This window comes from Felis catus, chromosome B3, assembly GCF_018350175.1.
Source record: "Felis catus isolate Fca126 chromosome B3, F.catus_Fca126_mat1.0, whole genome shotgun sequence".
In the NCBI taxonomy this organism is placed as follows: Eukaryota; Metazoa; Chordata; class Mammalia; order Carnivora; family Felidae; genus Felis; species Felis catus.
Window position 1 is genome coordinate 10318582 of NC_058373.1, and position 24943 is coordinate 10343524.

Here is a 24943-nt window from a genome sequence, read left to right on the forward strand (position 1 = left end):
TCAAAAAAGTATATTGAGTCTGTCAAATGTTTTTCTGCATCTACTATGATAATTATAAGGTTTTCTCCTTGGACCTACTCATATGATACGTTAACATAATAGTTTTTCTGGTTTTCAACCATACTTGATTCCTGGGATGTGATTACTAATTCATTGTTAATTTGTTTCATGGCAATAGATTGACAAATTTGATTTGCTAAAGTACTACTTAGGATTTTTAAACCTGTTCATAAGATGGTATGTATTTTCCTTATACTTTTCCATTTGCCTTTGGTATCAAGTTTATTACCACCACCACCCCCCCCCCCCCCCACACACACACTTTTTCTTCTAAAACAAATTGTGTAAGGTAGTGGTAGTCGATTCCTTGAGGGTTTGGTAAAGATAGCCTCTCTAACCATATCAGCTTGCCATTAATTAAGTAACAGATTTTGATTAATAATTCATTTTTAAATGGCATTAATATATTCAGATATGCTCATTTTTCTTTCGGAAAATTATTTCTTTTAAGCTTTAATTATATTGTCACAAAGTTCTTCACAACATTGTTTTATGATATATACGTTTTTATTAGATTTGTAACAATAAATTCTTCCTTTTTACTACTAATACTGCCCATTTGCGCTTTTAGTCTTTTTTTACAATCAGTCTTACTGGAGTTTTGCATATTTTGTATTTAAATAATAATATTTTTTCTCATATTTCTTTCTTTATGTCTTAGTTTCTTTTTTGTATTTCTTGATATTTTTTAAAAAGTGAGTGAATTTAATTAGGAACGTTTCACTCCAATTTTGCTTCAGCAGCATCAACTTCTTATATCTATTTTATATTTTCCCGTAATATTTACTCTTCATCTCAAAATTATTTAGAAGTGTCAAAATATAATTTATATATATTTATGTTTTGGCCAGATAATGCAATCTGTATGCCATAGGGCTTTCTTTTCTTAAAGTTCTGTTGTGAGGTGCATACACATTTGTATTGGTTTTGTCTTATTGGTGAATTGATGCCTTTATCATTATGTAATATACCCCTTATTCCCTGTTAATATTCCTTGCTCTAAGTTTACTTTATCTGATATTATCTGAATCTCCAGGATTCTTCTGATTGGTATTTACTGTTTCCATTTTTTTCTTTCATTATGTTTTTAGAGGTAAGTAGGTTCCTTATAGATAGCATATAGTTCCACATTTTCTATCATATTGTTAGCTGTTTTCTCTATTCTCTCTTTTTTTTTTACTGTTTTCTGCTCTGTTTTATATTATTTTCATAATTCTGTTTTACCTTCACTACCAGCTTATTATTTATTCCTCTTTTAAAAAAATTGAGTGGTTGCCTTGAGCTTACAATATATATCTTTCATTAATCACTATCTTCAAATAATATATTAACTTCACACGTCATGTGAGAGCTTTTCAATAGAACACTGTCATTTTCTGTCATGTTTTATGCTACTGTCATGCAGTTTACTTTTACATATGCTAGGGCACACAATATTTTGTGAGAGAGAGGGAGAGAGAGACGGAGGGAGAGAATGAGAACATGTGAACTGGGGAGCATACAGGGAGAGGGAGAGGGGGAGAGAGAGAGAGAGAGAGAGAGAGAGAGAGAGAGAGAGAGAGAGAATCCCAAGCAGGCTCCATGCTTTCAGCACAAAGCCTGATGCAGGGCTCAAAAACACGAACTGTGAGATCATGACCTGAGCTGAAATCAGGAGTCAGATGCTTAACCAACAGAGCCACCCAGGCACCCCCTATTTTTACATTAGACACTCAATTATCATTTATAGTGACTTAAAAAAGAAAAAAGATGTTTTTTATATATCCCTATAATTTAGCCATTTCTAGAGGTCTTCATTTCTTTATGAAGATCCAAGTTTCAAATGTAAGTTGATAATATTTGAGGTTCTATGAGTTTCTGCTTGAGGTTCTATGAGTTTCTTGGAGTTGTGGTTTGGCCTGTTTCATTAATTTAGGAAAATTTTTAGCCATTATCTCTTCAAGTAGGTCCTATGCCAAATTTTTTCTCTCTTTTCTTTCTGAAATTCCAATTGCACTTACGTTAGATTGTTTGATAGTTTCCCCAAGTCTCTGAATTCTCTTTTCTGGGGTTTCCCTTTTATTTTTCTCTTTATGTTTTAGTTTTGGTAATTTCCCTTGAGTTATATACAAGCTATGTAATTCCTTCCTTGAATATGATGAGTCCCTGATGAGTCCATTGAGGGTATTCTTAATCTGTTGTACTGTTTTAAAAAAATTTCTAGCATTTCTATTTGATTCTTTCTAATAGTTTACCTCTTTGTGATAGAATTCTCCATCATGTATGCATGTTATCCACCTTTTCCTTTAGGGCTTTAATATGTTAATTCTGGTTATTTTAAATTAAATGATAATTCCAGCGATGATATTATATATATATTTTTGTTTTTATTTGTTTATTTATTTTGAGACAGAGAATATGCAAACAGTGGGGGCGGGGCGGAGAGGCAGAAGGAGAGGAGAGAATCTTCCTTTTTTAGTTTATTTATTTATTTTTTTGAGAGAGGGGGGGGGGTAGGGAGGGGCAGAGAGAGAGGGAGAGAGAGAGAATCCCAAGCAGGCTCCACACTGTCAGCACAGAGCCTGATGTGGGGCTCGAACTCATGAACCATGAGATCGTGACCTGAGCTGAAACCAAGAGTTGGATGCTTAACTGACTGAGCCATCCAGGCACCCTGAAAGAGAATCTTAAGCAGGCTTCATGCCCAGAATGAAGCCCAACGTGGGGCTCCCTCTCCCCACTGTGATACCGTGACCTGAGCCAAAATCAAGAGTCAGACACTTAACCAACTCAAACACCTAAGGCACCACTTTATGTCTGTTTTTGTAATATTACTTTGTTTTGACATAATGTTTTGTTCTTGCCTCTTTGTGTATCTTGTAATTTTTGGTTGAAAGTCAGATATCTTATGTAGGACAGTAGAGACTCTTTAAAGAAATGGGTACATCTCCTCTTTTGCTAGCATTTACGGGATATGGGAGTGTCGAGTTGATCTAATATTTGTGCTTGGTTTCAGTTTTTTGGGTAGCTGTTATTACCTTAGAAACTTGTTTTGACTTCCTTTTTATTGGGGTATAATTTATATACAGTAAAATTTGCCCTTTTTACAGTACGGTTCTGTGAGCTTGCCAAGTGCATACAGCCAATCCAAATACAGAATAGATTCGTTACTCCCCAGATTTCCTCATGCCACTTTGCAGTCAATCCTTACTCCACCTCCAGTCCCTGGCAGCCAATGATCTCTTTGTCACATAAACGGAATTTTGTAATACGAAGCTTTTATTTTTTTTTAATGTTTTTTTTCAACGTTTATTTATTTTTGGGACAGAGAGAGACAGAGCATGAACGGGGGAGGGGCAGAGAGAGAGGGAGACACAGAATCGGAAACAGGCTCCAGGCTCTGAGCCATCAGCCCAGAGCCTGACGCGGGGCTCGAACTCACGGACCGCGAGATCGTGACCTGGCTGAAGTCGGACGCCTGACTGCGCCACCCAGGCACCCCTGTAATACGAAGCTTTTAATCCATTTTTTTTGCACTTAGCATTATGTACTTGAGCTCTATCCATGTCATTGCACATTTAGCAGTTTATTTTATGGCAGAGTACTAGTCCATGGTATGAATGTACTACTACATTTTCATCCATTTACCAGTTGAAGGAATTTTAGTCCTTTCCATATTTTAGTGTGTTTAAATTAATATTTTATTTAGGATGTTTATAACTTTATTTGTGTATGAAGTTCTACTTTTTTTCTCTTGCAAATTAATAATTGCTTTATCTTTGTTATTTCTTTTTTTCCCTATATTCTACTTTTTACTTAAAAAAATATCTTTGAGAGACAGAGAGACAGAGCATGAGTAGGGGAAGAGCAGAGAAAGAGGGAGACACAGAATCCAAAGCAGGCTCCAGGCTCCAAGCTGTAAGAACAGAGTCTGACATGGGGCTTGAACTCATGAGCCGTGAGATCATGACCTGAGCCAAAGTCAGTTGCTTAACTGACTGAGCCACCCAGGTGACTCTATAGTCTACTTAAAAAAAATGTTTATTTATTTACTTTTGAGAGGGAGGGGAGGGGCAAGACATATGTAGACAGAGAATCCCAAGCAGGTTCCACACTGTCAGTGAAGAGCCCAATGTGGGGCTCAAACTCACAAACTGTGAGATCATGACCTGAGCTGAAATCAAGAGTCAGACACATAACTGACTGAGCCACCCAGGAAACACCCCTATATTCTACTTTTTAACAGTTTATTTATTTATTCTGAGGGGGAGAGAGAGAGAGAGAGAGAGAGAGAGAGAGACCATGTGATTGGGGGAGGGGCAGAGAGAGAGGGGGAGAGAGAATCCTAAGCAAGCTCCAGCTGTCAGCACAGAGTCCAGTGTGGGGCTCAGTCTTATAAACTGTGAGCTCCTGACCTGAGCCACGATCAAGAGTTGGGAGCTGAACCGACGGAGTCACCCAGGTGCCCCCCCTATATTCTACTTTTGTCATTCCGTTTAAGATTTTATTCCCAAATGCTATACACATGCTAGGATCTTTATAAAAGAGACAGGATGAGTTCTTGCGATTTCAGCACTTGGTTGGCCTTGAGTGTAAAAAGAAGTGGAAGCAAGGAGATTGGGTTTACTGGCAGATTCACTGAGGCATAAGTATGTGTTTTTAGAGACTATTTGGTTGACATTGGCACCAGTATTTCCTTCCATAAATATCTTCCTATTCTCCGTGAAAGCATATTTTCATAATGTGGAGAAGTAAGATGACCATATCCTAGGCCATATCTTTCATTTCCTCTCAGGCAACACACAGTTAAGGCCCTTCTCATTTATAGAACCATATGGAGCTGGGAAGAAACACCTCCTCCATACCCCTGTTTTAAAGATTTTTAAATGCAAGCTTAGAGAGGAGAAAAGACTTGCCCGAAACCTCTTGGTGATTAAGCTCTGAAAGTTGGGACCCTACTCTTCATTTTCTGGAGAATGGTATCAGAGGTGGGGAAAAAGCCTGATGACTACATTTGGGGAATTTGGGAAATTCTATAGAGAGTTCAGGCAACATTTTCAGTTTCCTCCATTCTTTTTTTTTTTTTAATTTTTTTTTCAACGTTTATTTATTTTTGCGACAGAGAGAGACAGAGCATGAACGGGGGAGGGGCAGAGAGAGAGGGAGACACAGAATCCGAAACAGGCTCCAGGCTCTGAGCCATCAGCCCAGAGCCCGACGCGGGGCTCGAACTCACGGACCGCGAGATTGTGACCTGGCTGAAGTCGGACGCTTAACCGACTGCGCCACCCAGGCACCCCATGTTTCCTCCATTCTTTAAGCAAACTAGGTCCAAGCATATATTTTCTGAAGCCAACGATTCCCTTGTTTACACTCTGCTTTACATCAGATTAGGACCTGACATGAGACAATGTGTGAGAGACTAGAATTCCAGTTCCTTTCTTGACCATTCTGTTTCATTTTACTGTACCTGGAAGGCTTATGATATAATAGGATATACGTGCAGAAGCTTTGGAGAACTGTACCCATTGTTTATATTCTCCCTGAAAAGTGCCCCCTTTGAAATATCTTATGACATACCTCTATCTTGATCATTATCACACTAAATTTTAATGATTAGTTTCCTTGTTTCTCTCTTTAATTAGACTGAGTTTCTTGAGGATGCCATCAGGTAAAACACGTGACTAAATTGATACAGTTTTGGGCACAGTTTAGATCCTTTGGTAGACTAACCATTGACATAAAGTGTTTGTAGTAATAATTCTGCCATGGACTCTGGATTGCCAACGGATCCTGTTTTTTTACAGGACAAGTTCCATAAGATACTTGTGCAAACTTTCAGCCTTTTAACTCTCCTGCATGAAGAATCCTGGACCAGTTCAGTATATAAATTAGAGATAGGGGATGATTTATATAAAGACTCATAAAATATGCCATGGCCCTTTCTCCTTTTATCTCTTTCTTTATAACTTTGGCTTTTTATAACTCACTTGGAGATACATTTTAAGGTCTGCTTGCGTCAGGCCCATTATGATTTATGGCTCTGCTCCCTCACCCACCCTCGCCAGAACATTAAAATATATCTGAAGGCCACATCAGCAGCCTATTACTATATTAAAGAGAAGGATATATTAAGAAAGGCAAAGACCTGAGACAGGCTCCAGGAATAGCTTTCCTGAGTAAACATATCCAGCATACGAATCACATTAATTTTGAAATCAAAGGCATCTTCCTGTAACAAAAGGCTTACCGATTCATTTCTCCGTGGAACCTGAAGAGTTCAGAGTTCAGTGATAGCCTTTGGAGGCCCCTGTTTAAAAGTCTGTAGCACATCTGACCCTAGGAAACATTGTACAAAGTAATTTGGCCTCTGCCTCTGGTGATTCTGGTTCAAGTGGTCTAGGCATATAGGAGACAGCATCTTTCACAGCAGTCTTCTGTTGTGTTCTGTTGCAAGAGGTCCGGGGACCTCTCTTTGAGAAGCACACGCTCAGGCCTTCTTACTGGGTGGGGGTCGTTTTGCAGAAGCTAGCGACAGGTGGTGAATCTAGATTAGGGCTGTTAGCAAAATACAATATAGCGTGAAGGAAAAGGGGAACTGGTCATCATACGTGGTCATGGACTGAATTGTGTGGTGGCCCTGAAGGGGAACAATGAGTCTCAGCAGCCTGTGCTACCTCTGTCACTGTGATTCCCACTGTATTGTGTGTTGTCTGTTTGCTTGGCTTGTTCTCCAATTAGACTTGAAGGCAGGGACCATGTCTTTCCTCTCTGTATTCGTAGCACCTAATACCATGCTAAGTTAAGTTTTGCTGGAGACTGAGTGTATAAATACATGAATAGACAAATGAATGAATGGGTTGTAATTCTCCACAAATCACATCCAAGGCTTCTAGCTTACATGTTTGACTGAGCTTGGGAAAGGCCCAGCAGAGGAAGAAGTTAGTTCATGTATGTCAGTCCATGTTTTTGAATGTAAGATTGTTTTTTCCTAGTAAGGAGTTGGACTAGAGCAATACTTCCAAATGTGGCTGCATCTCAGAGTCACGTAGATGCTTCCCCCTTATTAGTTGTTTCATTTTTAAGTGACAAGTGTGTATATGTGTGGTATAAAGGAAGGATTGACATTATCTCATTCCTGACCCCCATTGCACCTCCCTAGGGCCAACCACACCTACCAGTTTCTTGTGCAACTTTTTGGATATATTCTATGCGTCAGAGGTGATGTACCATATCTTTTCTTACGGGAACGCTCACATGCTAGAGACACTATATTGCACTTGATTTTTTTTTCAGTTAACAATATACCTTGAAGATTATTCCATATTAAGACATACAGATCTACCTAATAACTATAACAGCCACATGTGATTCCACTGTGTGGTATCTATCTGTTTATCTGTCTACCTACCTACCTACGTACCCATCATCCTTCTAGTAATCAATTCTTATAAGAAATGTTATGGGGCTCCTGGGTGGCTCAGTCTGTTAAGCGTCCGACTGCAGCTCAGGTCATGATCTCACAGTTTGTGGGTTTGAGCCCCGCATTGAGCTCTGTGCTGACAGCTCAGAGCCTGGAGCCTGCTTCAGATTCTGTGTCTCCCTCTCTGCCCCTTCCCTGCTCATGCTCCATGTCTCAAAAGCAAATAAATGTTAAAAACAATTTTTTTAAAAAAAGAAATGTTGCAGGGTGGCTGGGTGGCTCAGTCGCTTAAGCGTCTGACTGTTGATTTTGGCTGAGGTCATGATCTCATGGTTGTGAGATTGAGCCCCAAGTTGGGCTCCACAATGAGCATGCAGCCTGATGAAGAATTTCTCTCTCCCTCTGCCCCTCCCCCGACTCATGCTCATGTTCTCTCTCTCTCTCTCTCTCTCTCTCTCTCTCTCTCAAAAAGAAAAAAAAAGAGATGTTGCAATGAGCATCAGTGAATGCTTCTCTTTGAATGTATGAGCAGGTATAGGTAGGATAAATTATTTCTCTTTCTTTCTTTCTTTCTTTCTTTCTTTCTTTCTTTCTTTCTTTCTCTCATTTTAATTTATTGTCAAGTTAGTTAACGTATAGTGTGTACAGTGTGCTCTTGGTTTTGGGGGTAGATTCCAGTGATTCATCACCTAAATACAACACCCAGTGCTCATCCCAACAAGTGCCCTCCTCAATGCCCATCACCCATTTTCCCCTCACCCCTGCCCACCCCCCCATCAACCCTCAGTTTGTTCTCTGCATTCAAGAGTCTCTTACAGTATTACGCCAAGTGAAATAAGTCAGTCAGGGAAAGACAGATATCATATGTTTTCACCCATAGGTGGAACTTGAGAAACTTAATGGAGGACCATTGAGGGAAGGGAAGGGGAAAAACTAGTTTCAAACGGAGAGGGAGGCAAACTGTAGGATAAATTCTTCAAGGCAGGATTTCTAGGTCAAAACGATTACACACTTAAAATTTTGCAAAACTGCTCCCCAAGGAGGCTACACCAATTATATTCTACCAACCGTGTGAATGAGAGTGCCTGTCCCTCCAGATCTTGGTTGGGGAAATCTTTAAAATGAAGACGCTCAGTTCCTCCCAAATCTATTGCTTCCAAACCTACTAAGACCAGCTGAGGGAACTGCATGTTCTTAAAGCTCCACTTAGAGTGACATTTTATCAATATTTTCATTTCACACTATCCCACATGTCAATGAGTCTGATGCATAAGGTCCGTGACCATATTGGGAATCACCAGGTGCTGTAGAAGATCCTGTATCTACCGGGTGTAGGCACCAGCTTCCTCACTCCTGCTGCCCTCCCGCCTTTATAAACACCAGCTAAGGAACAGGGACTAGTCTAGGTCAAAAATAATGTTTTAGTCCTTTTTAAAAAAAGTTCTAAATGTTTCTTTATTTAGAATAACATTAGTCAAGTAAAAAAAAACCTACCAGGACAAATCAGGAGAAGGGAGAGGGAGAGACCGTAGTAAAAAGGAAAAGCTTTATATTATTTTAGTACATTTAAAGACATTTTTTTCTTACTTTCTGAACATAGGGCCAGCATTTTCATTTTACTCTGGACCCCACAAATTATGTAACCAGCCATTGTTAACAAGCCTTCCAATGATTCTGATATACGGGCAGGATTGAGAGCCACTGAAGCAAGTGATCTTTTTTTTTTTAATTTTAATTTTATTTAATTAAAAAAAATTTAATGTTTATTTTTGAGAGAGACAGATGCGAGTGGGGGAATGGCAGAGGGAGACACAGAATCTAAAGCAAGCTCCAGGCTCCTAGCTGTCAGCACAGAGCCTGATACGGGGCTCAAACTCAGGAATGGTGGGATCATGACCTGAGCTGAAGTCGGTCACTTAACTGACACTCAACCTACTGAGCCACCCAGGTGCCCCAAATGATATTTAAAAAAAAATTATTATTATTTAAATTCAAGTTAGTTAACATGCAATGTAGTCTTGGTTTCAGGAGTAGAACCCAGTGAGTCTCCTACATATAAGATCCGAATGCTGAAAAGTACAGAAAGCTTATGAAATAAATTGAAGAAGACACAAAGAAATGGAAAAACACTCCATGTTTCAGCACCTTTGGTTTGAAGTTCTCCATTTTCTGCCTTTCTGTGCTTTTGATTTTGGTCTCAAGTCTTCTTTCTGCCTGGTTGAATCACTCAGGGGCTAATGTCTTTCCCACAGGTTCACAAAGATGTACTTTAAACACGTACTCTTTGAGGACACATTCTTTGATGAGTGCTATTTTCAAGATGTTACATCTACTGATACCTATTTCAAAAACTGCACCATTGAATCAACCACCTTCTACAACACAGGTAAGGACATGGGTGGTGTGGGTGCGCTGGGTCAAGGGTCTTGGGCTAGTCTTATCTAAGACACGAAAGTCTCAGTCATAAGCTTTAGGGGTCAGTAGCAAGGTATTTACAGATGTGACTACTGACTCTCACTCAGGTTGGAAAAATGGGTTCTCACCCTAGGTATGGCATGGATTAGTTGCACAGTCTTTGCCGATGCATTTATTTTGTCTGCATGTTTTATTGCACGTGAAACGAAAAACAAAGTTTGGGTGAGTGCTCTAGTCTCGAGGAGACTGATGATATGTGCTACAGGTCCTCAGCAGGAACAAAATATAACACAGATGAGGGGTGTGTGGGTGGCTCAGTCGGTTGAGTGTCCTGCTCTTGATTTCGGCTCAGGTCATGATCTCACAGTTCATGAAATTAAGCCCTTTACATTCTGACAGTCTGCTTGGGATTCTCTCTCTCCCTCTCTCTCTGCCCCCTCCCCCTGCTCACACATGCTCTCTCTCTCTCTCTCTCTCTCTCTCTCTCTCAAAATGAATGGATAAAGAAGATGTGATATGTACACACACACACACACACACACACACACACACACACACACACTGGAATATTACTCGGTGATGAAAAAGAATGAAATCTTGCCATTTGCAACAACATGGATGGAACTGGAAGGTATTATGCTAAGTGAAATAAGTCAGTCAGAAAAAGACAGATATCATATGTTTTCACTCATTTGTGGAATTTGAGAAACTTAACAGGTGATCATAGGGAAAGGGAAGGAAAAATAAGATAAAAACAGAGAGGGAGGCAAACCACAAGAGATTCTTAAATACAGAGAACAAACTGAGGGTTCATGGGGGCAGGAGGCTTGGGGGGGTGGGGAAAATGGGTGTTGGGCATTGAGGAGGGCACTTGTTAGGATGAGCATTGATGTTGTATGTAAGTGATGAATCACGGGAACCTACTCCCAAAGCCAAGGCTACACCATATATATCGTATGTTAGCTAACTTGACAATGAAGTATTTTAAAAAATGTAATTTTACTTGATTCTTTTCCTTTTTTTAATGTGGCTACTAGAACATTTAAATTTATGTAAGTTGTTCACATCATATTACTATTGAACCGTGCTAGCAAATACAGTTGTAATTACGTATATGAGAAATTATACATGTGTAAAGAACATCTGGAATTGTCTTTAATATTAACTGACAGAGGCTTTGTTAAATAAAACAAGATACATCAAAACAATAATTAAAAAAATAAAACAACATTAAAAAATAAGGCACAGATGAAAACCCAGGGTTCCAGGAAGGCTGCATTTTACGTACACGGGGTGCTCTTGAAGACCTCGCAGAATTTGAATCTTGCAAAATTCAAGAGTCATGTTCTCACAATAATGAAGGAAAAGGAAAAATTGTATGTTTTCAAGGTTTGTGCATGAAGTGAGATGATAAGAATATTTTAAAATCGCACCATTTCAGATTCTGTGATTAAAAAAAAGTTCACAAAATCCCACCAGGCCACCTCTCCTTGTTACTTTTACTACATCATACGTTAACATACCAGGTCAAGTTGGGATGTAGGGAAACTACCTGAGTTTTACCAGGGGCTCCACCTACATTGTCTCCAGTGAGAAATGCACGATTATTCCCATCTTATAGCCGAGGAAACCCAGGATTATGCATCTTGCCCAAGGCCACAGGGAGCTTAGATTTATTCCTTAGTTGTTTGGCTTTGAAGTCTGTCATCTTGTCACTGAACTCCATGCATCATGCCATATCAGTGCGTTCTTCCTGGCATCAGCACCAGGGTTTATGCAAGAACATCTTTTTCTTCTATCAGGTCAGCCTGAAAAGGTTCAATGTCTGGCCTCCAAATATCCCTCAGTCTCTAAATAATCCATTATGAGATTTACCTTCCTAAATTATTTTTTTTAACCTGAACTTAAAAAAAAATGAGAGCTATACATTTCCTATTTGTCATTAAAACCTGACGAATCTTTTAGTTTCTTCTTTCAAGAAGAAACTTTTTTAAGTTTATTTATTTGTTTTGAGAGAAAGACAGAGAGAGAGCGCAAGAGAGAGCATGAGCACAATCAGGGGAGCAGCAGAGAGAGAGAGGGAAAGAGAGAGAATCCCAAGCAGGCTCTGCCCTGTCAGCATAGCGCCCAATGCGGGGCTCGAGCTCACGAACCGTGAGATCATGACCTGAGTTGAAACCAAGAGTTGGACACTTAATCAACTGAACCACAATGCGCCCCTCTTCTTTCAAGCTTTAATGTTGCCTCCTTGTCTGCATCCTCTTACATGGGGATTTCTGAGAACACCTGTAGTCATGAAATGTCAGTGGGCTGGGAAGTGATGGAGATAATCAGGTGTAATTTTCTAATTTTGTAGGAGGGAGTTTGGGAAGGTTAAAGAGGGTCAACAGCAGAGCCAGTTCCCGAAAGCCAGGTTTCCTGAGAGCCCACATAGGCGATCTTTCTGCAAGAACAGTTGGTGGTAGAAGGTGCCGGAAGACTTGGGAACTAGTTTTAAAGCAAATGGTTTATACTTTTTAAAGACTTTATGTTTTTGGACATGATTTAGGTTTACAATGAAATTGGAAAGAAGGTACAGAGATTTCCATGTAACTCCTGCCCCACCCCCCTCCCCGATTATCAACATCCCCCTATGAGAGGGGTGCATTTGTTACCATTGATGAACCTGTACTGGTATATCAGGATCATCTCAAGTCCAGAGTTGATGGTAGGGATCACTCTTGATGTTGAGCATTTTATGGGCTTGGACAAATGGATGATGGCATATATTCATCATTACCATGCCATATAGAGTATTTTTACTGCTCTAAAAATCCTCTGTGCTCTCCATAGTCACCACCCCCTGCTTCCCATCCTGGACACCACTGAGCAGATGGTTTTTCTTTTGAAGAATGTTCAGGTTTCTGCGTGGGCTCTGGACCTAATTCTCTCTCTTTTAAAAATTTTTTTTAATGTTTATTTATTTTTGAGAGAGAGAGAGAGAGAAGACGAGCTGGGGAGGGGCAGAGAGAGAGGGAGGCACAGAATCCGAAGCAGCCTCCAGGCTCTGAGCTGTCAGCACAGAGCCCGACATGGGGCTTGAACTCACGGACCACGAGATCATGACCTGAGCCAAAGTCGGATACTTAACCAACTGAGCCACCCAGGCGTCCCTGGACGGAATACTCTTGTCTTCTGCTTCCGATAAGCTGGTAGCCTTGGACCTTGGTATCATCTCATTGATAGAAACAGGCTGTTCTGTAGCCTGAGAGATGACATATTCAGGCATGTCTCTCAGTGAGTGTTCCTTACATTTTCCTTATAGGAAGTTGAAGCCGTCCTTACATTTTTAGAGTTTCCTCTCTTCATTCATACCTGGCCACATGTCGCCTTGACTTTGAGACTGTCTGATTGCCAGAGGCTTGTGGCAGTCTGCCCATGGAAGGGGCGTGACTTCATCCCTTCCTCTGCCCCATCTCTCCCCAGCCCCCTGTCCACTTGCCACGAACCAAAGGCTTCCTTCTCTCCCCAGACCTCTACGAGCATAAGTTCATCAACTGCCGGTTTATCAACAGCACCTTTCTGAAGCAGAAAGAAGGCTGCCACATGGACTTTGAGCAAGATAATGACTTCCTGATTTACCTCGTCAGCTTCCTTGGCAGTCTGTCTGTGTTGCCTGGGAACATCATTTCTGCTCTGCTCATGGACAAAGTTGGAAGACTCAAGATGATCGGTGAGTAGTCAGGCATGCCGCCTCTCCTCCAGTAGGTAAGGGCGGTGGCTTTCAAGCGTAATAAAGAAGCAGAGTTTTTTTCTTTTTCTTGAAGAAATCTCCCACCGGAAACCAAACAGATGAGACGGCATCTGCTGGTGTAGGAGCCAAGGGGGCAGGCATGTTTCCAAAACCCCAGGACTCCACGGAGGTAGTTTGAGACCCACGGTCCAGGTCAGGGAGTCCTCTTTAATTTCCTGACTGAGCGATTCTTTGACAGTCATGGTATTAGCACTTCAGTAAGGATATTAAATATATCCGCTCTACCCACTGTGTATGATTATTGTCAGAAAAATATATAAAGTGCTCTTAGATGAACATCGATTCGTTTGCAGGCTTTAAAATAAATTGCATTACTTATTATTATTTAGTAGTGTTAACACTTGGGCTTTGGAGATGGACAGAATTGTGTTGGAGTCCTCCTGAGGCTTATTTGACTTTGCAAATGCTCCTTTATTTCTCCAGGCCTCAGTTTCCTTATCGGTAACTATAACTGGCTGTCACATCGTGTACCCAGAGGATCTCACAGTGCTTGGTGCACAGATGGTCCTTAAAAATGGTGGCAGCATTCACGTACTTTGCTTCACTGCACCAGGATCCCCAGAAGTTTGCTACAGAAACAAGAACCAAAAAGTACACACCCAGGGCCAGGAAAAACATACATTCGAATATATATATTGTCATCCCAGGGTGGGGACCAGAACAACACACGGATTCACATGTCGTGAAGGGTCTGCTCTAGGGTTGCAGCTGATCAGGAAAATTAATACCAGCTCCCTAGCAGTGGAGTTCAAAGGCAAAGAAAATAAGTCATGTAGTCATTTTGTCAGAGAAGAACAAATCAATCAGGTAGATCTTCGCAAGGGAATCTTTTTCTGATGTTGGGCTCATATTGAATATTGTTGTTATAGAGGAGCATAGATATTTGGAAGGGTAAGCACAAGACATGGCTGTGATTTCAGCTTTTTCTTTTTTAAGTTTATCTATTTTGAGACAGACAAAGACAGCAGGAGTTGGGGAGGGACAGGGAGAGACAGAGAGAGAGAGAGAATCCCAAGCAGGCTCTGCACTGTCAGCTCAGAGCCCGATGTCAGTTGAACTCATGAACCATGAGATCATGGCCTGAGCCGAAACTGAGAGTTAGACGCTTGACCGATTGAGCCCCCCCAGGCGCCCCAGCATGAGTTCAGCTTTTTAAGTGTGTGGTGAGGATAGGGTCATCTCTAGGCCTGGAAGATTGAGCTGTCTGCTGTGTACTGGTTAGACCTGAGTCCCCTGAGGGAAGGACAATGTTTGCTAACTCTGGCAATGCCCAAGCTTTTCTGAGGAAGGGGCTACACCATGCATAAGACCAGTGGCTGGGAGTCAGGTGACCATCTTGGCCAACATTCTCTTTATGAGTCTGCACACCTTCCTTTCCTTCTGCGAGCTTATATTACACAGTTGTTAAAGTACTACCTCTGTTTGCTCCAGTGAGATAAGGCACGTGAGCATAGGCATGTGACATTTCTGCCCTTCTGCCACTGGCCTCTTGAGTCCCAGGCTGAATAGTGAATCCTGAGGTTGATGCCTGGGGTAGCCTGGGACGTCTTTGGGAAGGCAGGGCCTGTGAGGAATGGGGTGAGTGCCCATGTGCAGGGGCGTGGCTTACTGCCCAGAGCAGGCATATGTTCCCCGATGGAGACAGCGGGAAGGTTGGGCCCCGGGGAGAAGGCAGGACAGCGAGAGAGCAGACATCCCCTTCACCGCTACTGAAGCTCTCCTTAGCACTGCGAATGTACCCCAGATCAAAACTGATTTCTGGCATGCTCCCCAAATTGGATAACCGGAACTAATATTTCTCATTCTTTATGTTCTACATGTTTTTTTAAAAAAATTTATTTATTTAAAAAAAATTTTATTAAAAGTTTATTTATTTTTGAGAGCTAGAGAGAGAGGGTGCAAACGGGAGGGGCAGAGAGAAAAAGGGAGACACAGAATTCGAGTCAGACTCCAGGCTCTGAGCTGTCAGCACTGAGCCCGGTGCAGGGCTTGAACCCATGAACCATGAGATCATGACCTGGGTAGAAGTCAGGTGCTTCACCAACCGAGCCACCCAGGCTCCCCTATGTTCTACTCTCTTATTAGCATCTGTATTTTGTTTCTCTGGTTCTGTTGAGAGCTCAGACCGTTCTTTCTTTGATCTTTAGTAGAAAGCCTGGCATGCCGTGGACCAACTGTGATATTATCAGTGCGCAGCAGTAGACGCTCAATAAATGTCTCAATGGCGTGTGGGTGACCTGTTTTGAAATAGCCTTTCCGTGAAAGGAAATGGCTATTTCCTCAAATTCCCTGCAGAATCTGTGAGGGCAGAGTTTGTCCTGTTTGCGATGCTGTGCTGTTTCCTGGGCTGAACTAGCGTCTTGTTAACAAGGGTAGAAGTTTTCCTGATGAGACCGTTAGTCCTCGTGTATTCATTCAATAAGCAATAATTTATGCGGCGCATACTCTCTGCCAGGCTGTGCAGTAGACAATGAGAACAGGGCGGTAATTGAGACAGACACTGTCCTTATGCTCACAGAGCAAATGATCTACTGGGAGAGAGAGACAGAAACTAGAAAGTTCATTTAACGAACACTTACAAAGCACGTATTATAGGTCAGGCTTTGTGCCAAGCATTTTGTTAATATTAACATATTTAACACTCGAAATAAACCTGTGAGGTAGGTACTGGTTTTGCCCACACTTTACAGATGGGGAAAGTGAGGCAGCACAGAGAGGTTATGAGACTTGCTCAGTGTCACTCAGGGGAAGCAGGGATTTGAACTCAGGCCTCTCAATCACAAGTGAAATGAGAATTAACCAAGGATCTCTAGTGGGCCACAGGGATCTACGGTAGGATTACCTAACATAGATGAGAGGCCAGTTCCTCAACTATCACTTGATTCATCTGACGGTCATATTTTGTATTCAACAAACAGCTGTCAACATTTATTGTAAGCCAGGTGCCATGGCTGGCCACTTTGAGGGAGGCATGCGTTTAGATGATAGGGTTCTCAAGTAGATGTTTGTCTCCTTCCTCGCTGTTTGGAAAGAGATTACAAGGTGACCTGCTCACAGCCCTACCCCCTCCCAGAATCAGCAGAACCCAGGCGATGCTTACCATGTCCCCACTCATCAGCAGGGTTTGGCCTCAATCTCCGCAGCTCCAGGTCTGAGTGTGAGATTCCAGGCAGAGGCCCCCCAGGAGGCACTTGTTGGTGAGACCAGGCCCCCAGCATGGCTTCTTGGCAACTGGAGGACCTGTCTTCCCCACCCCCACCTCCCCCCCACCCCCGGTTGCCTGGTGGGGCGCCTTGGCCTGTTTCCCAGCTGGTAATTTGCAAGCGGCTTTCTTTCTTTCTGCTAACCATTCTCACTGCATTTCCAGCCAGACCCCTGGTCTATGCTGTGCGTCTACTCCACACTTCCCAAGCTCTTCTGGGCTGGGCTGAGCAGGTTGGATTTGGGCATGGTTTGACACAGCCTTCTTTCAGTGGGACCTCTTATCATTAGCTGGATCAGCCAGAGTGCTGGTGGGAAAAAGAAGCCATCCCAGAGAGTTCTAGTGAAGAGACTTTATTGATGGGATGTGACTTTTAGAGGGGTGGGCAGGGCTATGGGAACAAATAAGGGAGATGAGGCACCCGGATGCTAGCAGAAGTGGCAGCAGTTTCCGCCTCTAGGGTTACAGGGAAAAAAATAGCCCAGTGAGAACTGGAACCATGGAGGTGGAGGCTCCTGGAAGGAACCATAGTCCTGTGGGGGCTGCAGCCATCACCAAAACGGGGCTTATAAATGGGATGGGAATTGGGAAGAAATACTCCAACCCCTCTCCGCTCCCGGCTGACAAGGTATGCAGTCTCTGGGGGTAGCTTCTCAGGGCACAGGGCAAGGGCTGAGAAGGGCAGGTCAGATATCTGGGCCGGAGATGGGAATAAATGAAGAATTAACAGCCGGCCTTTCAGGTTTTCTTTGGCAGCCCATTGATGGTTATGTTCTCAATAGCAGGTAAGCTCCACGAGGTGGTTTTGATACTCATGTATATCAGGCACCCAGAACAATGTCTGGGACATAGATTTTCAACTAGGTCCCCTCTGGCTCATCCCCAGTAATTCTGGGCTGGGCAGCACCACAGCATGAGGATTTCAAAATCCTTCTCGGGGGCTAACTCTGGTGACATGACCCAAGCAGAAGGCTCTGCTCCCATGACCGGAGCACCATGTTTGGGGCCTCAAGCTGTGCTTTCTCCATGTAGAGATAGACCTGTTGCACAGGCTGCACCTGTGAAGGTGGGAGAAGGGGAAAAACTGGTGGGTGACAGTCTTGTCTTCATTTTTTTCTTCTGCCCTTGACCTCCCCTTGTAGGTGGCTCCATGCTAATCTCTGCGGTCTGCTGCTTCTTCCTGTTTTTCGGCAACAGCGAGTCTGAGATGATTGGCTGGCAGTGCCTGTTCTGTGGGACCAGCATTGCAGCCTGGAATGCTCTGGATGTGATCACGGTGGAACTATATCCTACCAACCAGAGGTCAGTTCTTCCCTGGGCTTCCCTCTGGGAGCTGTTTGGACTTCTGTGGCCAGAGGTCTACCCGTTCCAAGATCCTCCGTTGCTGCCATCTTGGTCTTCCGGGTGTTTTGTGAGCAAAGCATCTCTTAAGCTGTTGAGTTTCTCCTGTAGGGGGGCCAGCAGAGGCATGGAGATGAGCAGGCTAAAGCCTGATAGGGTGGGGTGGGTGGCTAGATACAAAGGACAGGTGCGAACCATGTTCAGGAGAGAGGAATGAGGGTGACACCGTATGTGTCATGCAATCCAAAGAGAGGTGAGAATAGGCCTCTGTTGGGAGATATGGGACAAAGTTGAGGAACTAGATAAACAAAAGGTGGATGAGAAGTAAGGGAAGATAAAGGTAGGATGAGGCATGATGGTCTAGGGCATGTGCAGAGAACGTGGTAGGGAAGCCCAGCATTTACTTTTATTTTGTGCAAGCCATATGAGAAGAGTCCTAGTTTAAAGGCGTAGGGTCAAGACCATTACGTAGCAGTTATTTCTCGTTATGGAGAAGGAGTTGTGAGTTTGAAGGGTAGCAGGTAAGTGGTCCTGTGGTCACAAAGGAGTGTGAAGAGGGGGAGCCAAACCATAAGAGACTCTTAAAAACTGAGAATAAACTGAGGGTTGATGGGGGGTGGGAGGGAGGGGAGGGTAGGTGATGGGCATTGAGGAGGCCACCTGTGGGGATGAGCACTGGGTGTTGGATGGAAACCAATGTGACAATAAATTTCATATTAAAAAAAAAAGGAGTGTGAAGTGATATGGAAGGCAGGTGAATGAAATTCTGCAAAATGTCTTAATGATATTCTCCAAATGGATGACAGAAGTGTTGGAATATGGATAGCATCCCATATTTGGAGCTCCCCTCCCCTGAACCAAAGAGCTTTCTAAGCTTTACAAAAAATAAGAGGAGGAAAAATTATCATTATATCAACAATATATGATTTTACACCTAGGAAACTCAAGACAATTAACTAAAGAGACTGCTACAAACAATAAAATAATTTGATAAAGTGGTCAATAATAAAAGTAACTTAGCTGCATATGGAATTTACAAATATATCACCAAATTCAAAAACAAAATTGAATTCCATTTAATAATAGAAGAAATCATAAAATATCTAGGAATCAATTTGTTAAGAAAAGTGAAACACTTAGGTTTCACTACCAACCAGAGGTCAGTTCTTCCCTGGGCTGTATGTGGAAAAAACCACACAGCTTTACTGAGAGATAGAACAGGAGACTTACATATATGTTAAGATATACCTTATGAAATTCTAAGTAGATTTAATCTTACAAATCTTTCAAATCTTCTCTAGTTTTCTTCTAACTTCAAAGAGTCCATTCAAAATTCAATGAGCTATTTTCCCCCTCCCTCTGGAAACTTGGGACAACTTTGGAAATTTCATTTGGAAAAATATGCATGTGAAAATACCCAAGAAACTTCTGAAAACCAGAAGATTGGGACTGAGGGGCTAGTTATCCACAAAATGATTAAAAATTATAAAAAGAATTTAAGGTACAAAAATGTAGGCACCTTCTTGATAAACCTGTGGTATGAAATATATTAATAAAAGAACTATTTTACTTCAGGTGAAGGAAGACGGTGCTGGGAATATAGTCTCTGTGTACAGACGGAGTCAAGAAAGGGTAGATGGTTCCTAAGAGTTACCACTCTGTCAGTGGAACCCACAGCTCTTGATCACGGGGTCTTGAGTTTGAGCCCCACGTTGAGGGTAGTGATTACTAAATAAATGAATAAATAAATGAACTTAAATATATAATAGTTACCCCTCAGAAGTGTGACTGAGGGATAATAATTAGGATTAGGCTTTGCCATGAGTGACAGAAATCTCAAAAAAATGCAGCCTTAGGAAGACAGACATTTCCTTTTTCTCTCCTGTAGAAGTCCAGAACAGGCACTGCAGGCTCTTTTAATCCCTTTCATGAGCTCTGCCAGGGTCCAAGAGAAGACCGTCTCCATTCCAGGAAGTGGGAAGGGAGGAAGGAAGAGAAATGGAAGGGAAGAGAGCAAAAAGTACCACTCACGACACCTCTTAAGGAAATTTCTCGGGAGCTGCCACTTGCACCTACATCCCATTGGCTAAAACTTAGTCACATGGCCAGACTCTGCAGCAAGGGAGTCTGGGAAATGTAGTCTATATTTGGAGAAATGCTATTTAGGGACACCCAGCAGTGTCTGCCACAAGAGGGTCCGGGTGTTATTAAGGAGGAACGCTGATCCTTTCCGCCTCATTCTCTCCATTTGTTTCAGTGTTTCACGGTTTGCATGTACTACCTGTGACAATTTCAAAAAGAGATAACATTAGAAAAGAGAAAGAAGTTTTAAGGAAACACTGCAGGATGTGAATAGTGGTGATCGCCTTTTAGTGGTGGAGTTATATAAGTTTGCATCTTTATGTTGTTCTGTATTTCCACATTTGATTTAAATGAGAATGCTTCCTGTTTAGGAAAAAAGTTCCCTTCCACACCTTCACTATACCTTCTCTCACAACAAGGAAAAGAAAGGACCCATGGTCCCGCTCATCTAAGGAAGTCTGGTTTGACTTTCACGATGGCTTACTTTCTTCTTCTTTTACAGGGCCACGGCCTTTGGCATCCTCAATGGATTATGCAAATTTGGAGCCATCCTGGGAAACACCATCTTTGCTTCTTTTGTTGGGATAACCGTAGTGGTCCCCATCCTTCTGGCTGCTGCCTCTCTTGTCGGGGGTGGCCTGATCGCTCTTCGACTGCCAGAGACCCGAGAACAGGTCCTGATGTGAACACCCTCTGGGGAAAGAAAATGTTGGAAGAATCTTATCCAGGAACCTTCGATGTGCCCACGCTTCCTGTCTGTCACTGTCCAGAGGACACTGTCTGGCGAACTCAGGAGGAGAAGTCGATTTTGGGACTCCTAGTTTAGGATCCATTTCAGCTGTCAATATGCTTGTAACTCAGGTGACTGATTTGGGGGTGTCCTGAATCACCTTTATAATCCCAGAGCTGTGTTCTTGGCTTCAGGTCTCCCCAGCCCAGAGCAGGGGAAGAGGGATAACACCTTCCAGAGGGTGCACACGCTGACCAAGGAGTGTGTGTTCCCCAATGGGGAGGTGCGAGGACTTATTTGCATTTCAGAATGAATTTGAGGGTGAGAAACATTTAAGCTCCTCCTCCGTAAAGTTCCTTGGAGCCCAATGACCTAGCAAACTGACTTGCCAGGAAATTAGAGTCATATAAATAGTGGGCTTGAAAAACAGGATACTTATATTTTTGCACTGAAAAGTGTCACCGGTCATATGTTCCATTTGAAAATTGGCACAATAGCATTGAAGATACTCTAATATAGAAAACCAAATATTTGAGCAATATCTATAGAAATCTACTCACCTCCCACCAGGTGTCCTAAGTTTCCCATGATGATCAAATGGTAAATTTAAGGATGCTATTTATTCCTGCTTCGATCTATTCAAAGAGACTTAGGTATCCTGTAAACTAACTTTGTACATAACTATATTCGGATTTAATTTGCGGAAGTGGTATCTGCAGATATTTGCCAGAATTTTAGCCATATTTTGGGGGGGAGTTGGCGTTTGAGGTCCCAGGAAATTGGGTCTGATTGAATGAAATGCAAGCACAATATCTTATAGCCATTTAACTCGCTGTCAGGAGGATGCACTTGGCAAACTCACGTTGTACAGTTCATTTAACCCAGGCGCTGTTCTTCGTGTAGGTGGAGTAGATACTTTTCTCTCTTACACAGATCACTTGTGAAACTCAAGTTCGCCAACGTGGGCCCCGGCATTTGACGTGGCTGCTCACCCGGAAACAGCGTGAGAAGGGGTTTTTGGACCTCCCTTTGGAGACGAGAATAAAATGCAGCGGACAACAGGGGCGATTGAGGGAGGGAAGTGTAGCCACAGTTCTCCAAAGCGTAAATTCTTTCTGTTTCTTTCAACCGTAAAACACGATCCGTGTTTGTTATCATGGCAGGAGAAATCTGTGCTACGTGTCCCGGTTCAGGACTTTTGAAACAGATGTCACTGGCATGGGAATTAGGGAATGTAGTGGATGTCAAAGATGTTTCCCTTCCGTGTTCCAACAGAACTCTTTCCTGAGACCCGTTTGGAGCATGAACCGGGGTGGGGAACCTGGGAAAATACTGCTTTGGACAAAGATCAGCAATAGACTGAAGTCTTGACAACACAGGAAAGGAACGTTTCGGACACCAGAACTGTCTAGCATGGAAGGACGGTGAGCTATGAGCTCATGCCCCTGGGGGTGAACTGGCCGAGGCCAGGAGAGTATCAGTTTGCAAGAACTTGTTGTTTAAGTTGATTTCCAGTGTTCTCAGTGCTGCGAATGTCATATGTTCCCTACCAGAAATCTCCAAAAATTTAAACAGGATAATGATGACCACATGGAGTGTTTTGTCAGATTTAGAGAAACGCTTGGGCCCCACGATAGCTTCAGGCCATCTTTCTGTTATTCTCTGGAGTAACAAACAGGTCAACTGAAGGAAAGAGTAAATATTATGAAACCTTTCTACCCTGGAACTGAGATCAGTTTTAATGGTTAAAATGTTTACTCTGCTTCTCTTGTCCCCTACCTCTTTCTTCACTATTCTTTTTTTCCTGCCCAGGGAAGGAAGACATCTTAACGCTGATTTGATACCCTGATTCCCCCAAATATATAAACATACTATTGTGGATTAACGTTTCTCTGTGTTTTACAAGAGCTACCTAACGTAAATGCTACGTTGATAATGAGAAGCCCCATGTAACATAGCTGTAATATACTTTCCACTGTAAACTGGAGGTGGTCACATCCCTTGTAACATTATTCTTCAATGGGATACAATTTAATCAGCTGCCGGTTAAGAAATTTAGAAAGCAGTTAGCGTCTGCATTTCTAGTGAAAATGGATCTTGCACATTTAACATCTGATTCGTTTTTGAGTGTTGAGGTGGCTGCCATTATTTGGGGGTCACTTCTGTATTACCTTTATGGCTCCTTCAACTGACCACCTAACCAACCAAGGGCAATTCCCGTCTCATCCATCACGTAAGCCTTTGTAAAGGGTGCAGCCATGCCCTGCAGCCTTTCCTCTTGAAGAATTGCCTGGCACTGGTACCCGGCCACTTCTCAAGTGCAGTCATTACTGCTGAGATAAATGCGTCTTTAAAAATAGTCTCTGTGGCAGGTCATTGGGGGTGGGGGGCGGGGATCATGCACAGCATATCTGGCCAGGCACTTCTTTTTCGTTTTGCATTCCACCTGGAGAAACTACCGATGGCATCCTTGGAGAGTAGAAGGATGAAGCTCTCCTTCGTTGAGCGAAACTGTTCCCAGTTCATGATGTATTTTATGATGCTCATTTTGGGAGTAGTTACTTTTAACAGCCTCCACTGTGTTGTGTAATCTCCTGATGCTGATTTTTGACCTTCTGTTTTATTGGAAATAATTAGTGAAAGGGGTGTGCCTATTTGTGAAGTAGCACATGCACCCGAGGTCATAAATAACCACATCCCCAGGATTCCCCGTGACCTTGTATTAGCTCATTAAAAATAATAATAAAAATCATTGTAAACAAACCTTTAAGAAGTGAGACTAGAGGTTATTTCCAGACACTAAGGTTTCTTCTGGATTCCTAAATTGATGGGATCAGCTGGGGTTGGCACGCTGAGACTCATTTCCTTCAGCTTTCTTAATTTGTATAATGCAAAGGTCAAATGATGTGACCAAGGTGACACGTAGTGCTGGGAGTGGGCTACCAGGCCTATGGCGATGTTCTGTCTATAGTCCTGGAGTTATCTCTCAGTCATCAAATCTTTGAGGAATGGGACAGTGTGACAAACATTTACCCTCCATTCCTGGAGGCCATTCACCGAAAACTCATGTGATAAGTGGAAGGATCAGTATACGTATGAAATGATTGGTATTATTAATCCATCTAGTCACTCATTCTTCATTTATTCAACAAATCCTTACTGAGCCCAAACCTTGTGCCAGGCACCTGGGAATCCAGTCGTGAAAACTCTGGTCATGGTTCCTGCCTCCTGCCTCCTACTACTTACAAGTGGGCAAGATGGTTATTCAGTTGGCCATAAAAAAAAAGCATGATGATCTTATCATCGGTAAAATACACCTTTTGTTTGTAAGAGGATTCTTACTTTTTTTACCGGTCAACCGTGGATTTCAGAATGCCATCGTTTGTTTGTTTTTTCCCGTTTCTCTTTTCTTCAAGGAGTGTGTTATTTTCTCCTCTTTATAAACCCGGTAAGGGAAAAGACGACAAACACCCTTCCTCATTTTCTACAGAGCTTAATCAGTTTTTAGTTAATTGACTTTACAAATAGTTGTACATGGAAGAAGCGATGGGGGCCAGGAATGCAAGCTGGACATTGGTTCATGGGCAAGTCTCCCAGTAGTCCCTGGAAACATGTTTCCATTTCCATGGTTGGTCCTTTGATGACACACAAGTGAAAACCCACAAGCAGGTGTAGAAAACATTTATAAAAGTTAAAGTTTTATTTCTCTCTTGGATTGAGGAATTCTGGAGGAAAGAAAGCCATGGCTGGTATGGCTGCTTTGTGATCTTGTTACTGGGAAAAAGACTCCTGCCTTTAGGCTTCTGAGTTTTTAGTGCAGTTTTCCATGAGGCTGCCTCAGGGACCAAGATGGCAGTCGAAGGGCTGGTGCTCATGTCCACAGTTCAGGCAGGAAGCAGACAAAAGGGCAAGGGGCAA

At 42.5% G+C, this 24943-nt stretch overlaps 1 protein-coding gene across 3 annotated transcripts in view; it reads left to right on the forward strand.

The window, feature by feature from the left end:
• The window catches only part of SV2B (synaptic vesicle glycoprotein 2B), a 211803-nt gene extending 188015 nt beyond the window's left edge, over positions 1–23788 (forward strand). For all 3 annotated transcript variants that reach the window (XM_019831918.3, XM_003986847.6, XM_019831915.3), the window contains exons 10-13: positions 9715–9848; positions 13389–13589; positions 18015–18174; positions 20798–23788. In XM_019831918.3, the coding sequence (XP_019687477.2) occupies positions 9715–9848; positions 13389–13589; positions 18015–18174; positions 20798–20981 (679 nt within the window). In that variant the 3' untranslated portion in view covers positions 20982–23788. The remainder of the gene's footprint in view (positions 1–9714; positions 9849–13388; positions 13590–18014; positions 18175–20797) is intronic.
• The last annotated feature ends 1155 nt before the right edge of the window (positions 23789–24943 follow it).